The following is a 7660-nucleotide window of genomic DNA, read 5'->3' as shown; positions in this document are numbered from 1 at the left end:
CTTCTGTAATTTAGTTTTATTTCTGTTATATGCAACTTTAATGGTGTTTTCAGGAGCAAGAGGGAGCATTTTATGGATTTTACCAATTTAAAGGAGATTATTTGCATCTATTAAATATGTACATCTATGCATATGTATGCATACTAACATTTACATACACACAGTCCTGAAACTAAATGCTTGTACATACATATTCATATATGTATATGCACATATTTGTATATTTGCATATATACAAATATGTATATACGTTACAAACAGATATTCCTATATATGACATGTAACATCCAAATCTTGACCTACAATCTCGGTTAAAGAAAATCTTCTATTGGCTGTCAGGTTGCACTCGGATTAAAAAGTTGCCATTATTCACATTTACTCTCATCAGAACCATCAGCAGGAGAAACTTCCAGCAGTAGCTGCAAGTAGCAAGTAATTTTATCAAAAAATGCAAAATGCAATTTAAAATGTACAAAAGGAAGATAAACAATAAGACTCCCAAGCATAAACAAAAAAGCATAAAAATATTGCATATTTGGAGACCAAACTATAGGAGCTAAAACTAAGAAGAATGACATGGCCACCATCACAAACGGAACCGGTAGAAAAACCTGTAAGAGAAAGAAAAAAAATTAGGAAGTAGCTGACCAACCATAGTTTCATGTATCGTTCATTACAGTAACAATGCATTCTTTGCCACACCAGAATACCATCTGTGTTGCTTCAACCTCCCCCCAGGGAAGACTTATCTGACATAAAATTGTCTACAACACTTGTTCAGGCTCCTTCTATCATTAAGGAAAAAAGATAAGCAACACTTGAAAAGCATTCACCCACATAATTGTATGGACACCTAAAGAAAATCCAGCACCTAGAGGAAGCTTTCACAATTAATGCTAATTAATTGCGTATCTCCAATCTAGTGTTCTGACAGTTAGATTGAGATGAAATCAAAAGAAATCAAACCTGACACTAATGGCTGTGGTTGGGTGAAAAAAGATGAGAGCAGACAAAGGTCTCTTAAACCAACAGCTGCCATCCTGGATCCCACATGGCTCCTGTCACTGCTCCACATCACTATGGTTCCCTGTTCCTCATCTGCACATCTCCCCCGTTCTATGTATATTCATCTCTTGTTTTCAGGTAAGCTCTCTGGGGCAAGGACCATGTTTGTTTTTTTTAATACCTTTACCCTACAGTATGAAGCAGATTTGCCCCAGACCACAAGTAAGGTTCTTATCATTGTGATTAGCATTTATATTTCTGTAGTAACTACCAACTTTTGTCTTGCATTTGTTCCATAACTTCTGCATGATACCCATGACTCATAAAACCAAAAGAATATCTGATAACTTATTTCCAATTACTTTGTATGGTCGATGTAGGTTAGGTTCCCGGTATCGAAGTACAATCAGGCTTGCACAAGTCAATCCAATCATAAGCCAGGCAGAAAATCCAAAGTAATTTGTTAACATAATAAGGTCAGAGGGGATTATAAAAATGGATGCAATGATGGTTGAAAAAATCAAAGCTGGTGCTGGAGTACAAGTATGGACGTTAAGCATGGATATTAAAACAGGTAAATGTCCTGACTGACTTCCAGCATAGCTTAATCGACCTAATGTGAACATGCTGCTGTTGAGGGCGCCAAATATCGAGATAGCAACGGAGAGAGGAATGATCCAGGCAACAGAGGGGATCACTCGATCAGCCCAAGTTACTGCCACAGCAACTGCAAGAAAAAAAAGCATCAGTAATGGTGTAGGTACCACGCTCTGAATTTCCAACAGACTCAAGAGAAAGGAAACTTAAAATGCGTGAAGTAACTATTACTTATTGGGAATGTCTAGTTTTTGTTTTGTTTTGATTTTTGTTTTGTTGAATAATCAAATGAGTCTATTCTAATTCTAAAAGTATTGCATTCAGGAGCTAAAACTTGCATGGTAGCAGCAGTAGGTAGCAGCAAGGACTCCTGATCACTACAAAAGCTCCTGGGTGAAGCCGCAGGAGGCAAAGTACTGAGTGCCCTGTAAGCATTATGGCTGCACCTCGGCATCATGAATAACAAATGCAAACACATGAGCAGGGCTATCTGAGTAAATAAAATGGAGGCATTAGTCTCCTGCCTGACCACAGAGGTGACATGACCACTGGGTAGGAGGAAACTGCAACACAACTGCATGTATGTAGAAAGACGGGTCAGAAAATGTGTTATTATTCTGATTTTGCTTTGGATACAACTGGGAAATGTGAAAGATTATTGCTGAAGAAGTGATTTTCCATACTTCTCAGAAATTGGTGATGGCCAGTATTACATTGAGGACTAATTCTTAGCAGGCCTATAATTGAGTGCCATGAGGAATATATGTCTTGCAGTGATTTGTACAGCATAAAACTCCTCAGAGTAGGGGAGAAGAAAACAACAAAAATGTAGTGACCAATCAAGAACTGCAGCAATGTACAGCAATGTTTGAAATGAGAGCTATAATTTTAAGGCCATCTCCTCAGCTGATGTAAATAAGCACCATTCCACCATCATTTTAGGAACTACTTGTGCCAGCCAGGCAGCTGCTCGCTGATGTTCTGGTATCCACTGCTGCTTTCCTGCCAGAATGGATTTGTAAATGCCTGTGTCTCTCCCAGCAGATAGCCTGATTGTGGGCAGATGACAGTATGGGGCTGCTGAGTGACAGCTACACCATCATTTATGTTATTGAGCTGTTTTCACAGGAAAAAAAAAAAAAAAAAAAAAAAAAAGAAAGAAAGAAAAAAGAAAAAAGAAAAAAAGAAAAAGAAGTGATTGTTTAAATGGGGTTTGGTTTTGTCTCTCCTGGACAAGGCAAGGTCTGACAGTTCAGTGTCCTAAGAGTGGGATTTTAAAAGGTGCTGTTTGGACAACCAAAGAAGAATACAGCTCCTCTTGGCTCTTTTTATACACAATTTATTGGTACTGCATCTGAGAGAAGTTTTACAGAAAATGGACTTTTGAACAGGGTCTTCCAAGAAATGAGAATACTTACCATGAATAACCCCTCTTCAACCCCAAATGGCTGTTTTCCTGTCTATAGCCTTTCCTGTATTACTTATCATTAGAGGTAACTTGGAATGATTATTTGTTCCCATCTTAAACAGTAAGGACTTTAGCCTTAGATACTGTGACATAGGAAAGGAAGGAGGAGAGAGGATTAAAACTATAGGAAAACTAAATCCCTACCTATTAAACAAGGACCCAGTCATCACTTGATTTCCACGTTTTAATGCACTTCTGATTTCTTTTTAGACAGTACAGGCGTAAGTCAAAATTTTGACACCTACTATTATTTCTCTGTATTCAGTCCAACTTACATCATGCAGCAAAATTAAACCACAATTCTCTTTTAAAACTTACAGTGAAACTCACACTTCCCAATTGTGGAGTTGGGTGACCACAAGTAATCCAGTTCACTGACAACAAACAGGTACACTAATGGAACTCACCTTTCTCACAAAAATATCAAACTCATACCTGAGGAGACAATTTCCTTTGGAGTGAGGACAGTCAGATATGAGATGTTTACTAGTAAGTAAAACACAATTACTGAGGGAACAGCTGTCATCACAGTTAAAGGGATATTTCTGCTAGGGTTTTTCATCTCTTCTGAAAAACACAATCAAATAATAATAATATTAAAGCAAGCAGTGTAACTTCTGTAAGTGTGTTTCAGTGGTGAATCTACACAGAGGTTGACATGACTGACACAGAAATCCTGTCCCAAGCCCTAATCATGGTTCCTAAACTACACTGCTTGTATGTTTCCGCAGTAGTTTTCAAATAGTTTATCATCAAAGAGTCCTAAGTGAAGTATTTAGAACATTTTTTTTTTCCTTTGTCTTTTTCTAGCTACAGGTGTCTTGGGAAAAGAGAGACCTGATAGACTGATAAAAAATGACAAAGGACTAATAAATTTTCTCTGATTTGATTAAGCAAATATATGGCTGTACATTAGAATATTGATTTGGTAGTAAGTTTCCAAATAGCCATACTTTTAAATCTAAAGATTGAATGTGAGGCTGTAAAGTCACTTTATTCTTTCATCACTTCGTGAGCCCTGATTCCAAATTTTCATAGAATCATAGAATGGTTTGAGCTGGAAGGGACCTTTAAGATCATCTAGTTCCAATTCCCTGCTATAGGCAGAAACCCCTCCCTTTTAGACCAGGATGCTCAAAGACCCTTCCAGCCTGGTCTTGAACACCTCCAGAGAGGAACACCCACAACAATCCTTCTGGACAACCTGTTCCAGTGTCTTGTTATTCTCAGTAAAGAATGTCTTCATAATGTTGAATTTAAATCCACCCTCTTCCAAGTTATACTTTCTCAGCTTGTTCTCCTAGGGAAGTGCTCCAGCCCGTCTGATCATCATTCTAAGTGTATTTTCCTATTCCTGCCCAAAACATTTCTCTTTGCTCTTACATCAAAAGATACAGAAGACATAACGGGAAAGAATGAAGGCATTGGCAAGGAGCAGTATAATGTAGTGGCTTTTAAAAAGGGCAGTTGCCAGCTGGATTCTGCCATTATCATTTCCATGACAAAATTGGTGGAGGAAAAGTGTTCAGTGCTAAACCTGGTATCTTAGCTTAAAACTACTCAGCCTATATCAGTATTGATATAGGCTAGCGAGGGAAGGTGAATCATTTTTCTCCTCAAATACTATCTCTGCTTCCTGCATCAGCTTCGAGCCTGCCCTATTCTGGGGTGCAGTGCATGGACTGCAGAGGGACAGAATGAGCACAGCAGAGAAATGCAGAGTTTATTGGAGAATTGGGTATTTATTTGAAATGGAAGAAATACACTTCATAATTTTGAGCACAAAGGGAGACAATCACCAAAATAGCTGATTTAAATTTGTCTTTCCATTTGTTTCGTTGCTAGCTACAGTCCCAACATCCAGCTGGCATGGGATCCTTTAGCTAAGGCTCACAGGAATGAAAGTTATTGTTGAAGAATAGGAAACTCAGTTCAGGAGAGGTCCATAGTGTAGTTGCATCTGTCTAAACAGCTGTGCTACTCAGTGGGTTGCATTTATCACTAGTGTATTGCAATTGTTACCTGTGGTAACTGATCAGAAAATAGTACTTCTGTGAACAATTTTTATTTCCTTGTAAAAATCTGAATTTTTGCCTTTAAGAAAACTCTAAGATTTCAAAAGTTATATTTTCTGCTTTTTACCACCTTTTTTAATAACAGCATATTCTAAATGCAGGCTTTTAATAATAACAGTCAGTTTTTAAAATATTAACCCAATTTTCACACTGTTCTCACCACTGAACTTTGTGTTACACATTTCACACGTTGGGCTTACTTAATGTTTAATGTTTCTACATGTGGAAGAGGTCAATGGATGAGTAAGGTTAAAGATACAACAGCATCATCCATTTGCTTACAACTTAACTCCATAAATCTAATGATATTATAAAACACTGTTCACTCAATTTATTGTGAAGCATGTAAGTTACTGTGAGCATTCTCTCTTTGCAATTTTCATGAAAAACTGCTGTTTATCATTGTTATCTATCACTAGATATAGAACAGGACAAGTAAATGAACATGCCAAAAGATTATGCATGTTTAAAATTGGATATAAGTTATATCAGAAGATTTATACCACTTCCCTTACATTCTTCTGCATCTGTTCTCAGGAAACTATCATGGACAGGCTACACTATATATCCCTTCAAACTGATATATTTTAATACAATTCAGTATGAATTTGTCCATGTACAAATCAGAGAAGGTATAGATATTGATATACAATCATCTTTTTGGAATTGGTCCTTACTGAGCAAATAGGCTGGCAAGAATCTCTTAATTTAAGCATTCATTTGTAAAACTCAAACTCCAATTTTTTAAGATATGAAAAATTCTATTCACAAATGATATTTTAAGTAAACCTCTTAAATTTCTCTTGTAGTCCTTTGTAAATGTTACTGTCATTCTGTAGATTGCACAAGAAGCAAGGAACATCCTTGACGGTAGAGCAATGCCTCTTTTACCAGCCCTATCACACACAAGACCAGTGGACAGTTTGTACCACAAAAATGTGCATAAACCTATGAAGGACAGACAAGTTCTTCTAACACTAGCAGAGGAATGTTAAGAATTGCTATTGCAGAATAAAATCTAAAGAAAAAGAGCAAGATACCTGCCATATAATTGAGGGACCACCAACCACCATACGCGTACAGTCCTTGGAAAAAGGCTTCAGCGATCTGTGATGCGTTGGGCATCTCTGAGCCAAACATGTCCTCAAACCTGGCGAGATTCTCCTTCCTTCCACCAACGAGCAGAACTATACCACCGACAGCAATTACAGACAACGCCATCATCTTCAGGAGAGTGAACACTATCTGCACCCATGTAGCCAGTTTGACACTGCGTCCATTCAGAATCCCCAGACACCAGAGGACGGCCAAAGCCAAGCATTTCTTCAGCACTTCTGGTGCAGGGCAAATGCCGTAGAAGGGTTGGGTGGCATATTCAGCAAATAGCAAGGCTCGGGCAGCATTTGAAGCTGGCTTGGTAAACGTTGATGTCCAGATGAACACAAAGGCAGGTAGGGATCCAAGGCCTCTTTTAATATGGCTGTATTCCCCTCCAGAAAATGGCAGAGCAGTGCCCAGCTCTGCGTAGCAGAGGGAGCCCATAAGAGAAACTAGTCCAGAAGCAGTCCAGATTGTTAATGCAACACCAACATTAAGCAGGGAATGCTTTAACACCCCTGTGGGAGACACAAAGATCCCTGCCCCAACTATTGAGCCGATAATAAAACTCACCCCATCAAAACAACCTATTCTTCGTTTGAGTTGCATCTTGGTCTTTTCTTTTCTTTTTACATCTTTGGGATCATTGCTCTTTCCTCTTCCCATTTTTTTCTTATTTTTCACAACAGACTCTATGGCTTCAGTGTCAAGATTACACGTATTTTCCTCTCCCTTTGTTCTTAGTTGATTGTCATGGCCCTACTTGCCAGTGAAATGTTATGAGAAGCCTGGCTTAATCATTCAAAAAAGAGAGCATACTTTGGGTTTGGCTGTCTAGTGTGTGAAGATGATTAACTGGTTACTTCAAGGAATGCTGGTAAATCATGGACACGTTGGTTTAATATGTACTCCAGAAATTTGGTCTGGGGATATCTTTAAAGAAATTGGCATAACAAATAATACACAGTAAATGCTTTTCAATTCTCTGCTGATTTCCATCAAAGGATTCCCAGACTCTTTACATATGCAATATGTATGACAATTCTGTGAAGTAAGTAAATGTTATCACTGTATGAGACTTACAGAAAAGGGAAAGTGGGAAGGCATGGCAGCATGAGGAAAAAGTTCAGCCCTCTATATGCTGTGGACAGTAACAGAGACATGAGTTGAACAGACAGGTATGTTTTTCCACAGTCAATATATAAAAATATATATAACATCACCTGGGAGGAATACAGGGATCCATCCGGACTTGGGCCAGAGGAATCCCACGCATCCATACAGACTGGAAGGAGCAATCCGTAAGAGCAGCCCTGCAGAGAAGGACCTGGGCGTCCTGATGGACAAAAAGCTTAACATGAGCCAGCCATGTGCTCTTGCAGCTCGGAAAGCAAATGGTATCCTGGGCTCCGTCAGA

General features: G+C 38.6%; 1 protein-coding gene across 1 annotated transcript; it reads right to left on the bottom strand.

The window, feature by feature from the left end:
• Positions 1-365: 365 nt before the first annotated feature.
• Positions 366-6909, bottom strand: SLC7A13 (solute carrier family 7 member 13; the record flags this gene model as incomplete). Its single annotated transcript, XM_079533047.1, has 4 exons — positions 366-611; positions 1368-1732; positions 3506-3637; positions 6186-6909. The coding sequence occupies 4 exons, from the start codon at positions 6907-6909 to the stop codon at positions 366-368; spliced, it is 1467 nt and encodes a 488-aa protein (XP_079389173.1).
• Positions 6910-7660: the final 751 nt, after the last annotated feature.

This window comes from Tetrao urogallus (assembly GCF_951394365.1).
Source record: "Tetrao urogallus genome assembly, chromosome: 3".
Classification (NCBI taxonomy): Eukaryota; Metazoa; Chordata; class Aves; order Galliformes; family Phasianidae; genus Tetrao; species Tetrao urogallus.
Note: the sequence above shows the minus strand (reverse complement) of the source record. Positions and strands in the feature narration are given on the sequence as shown.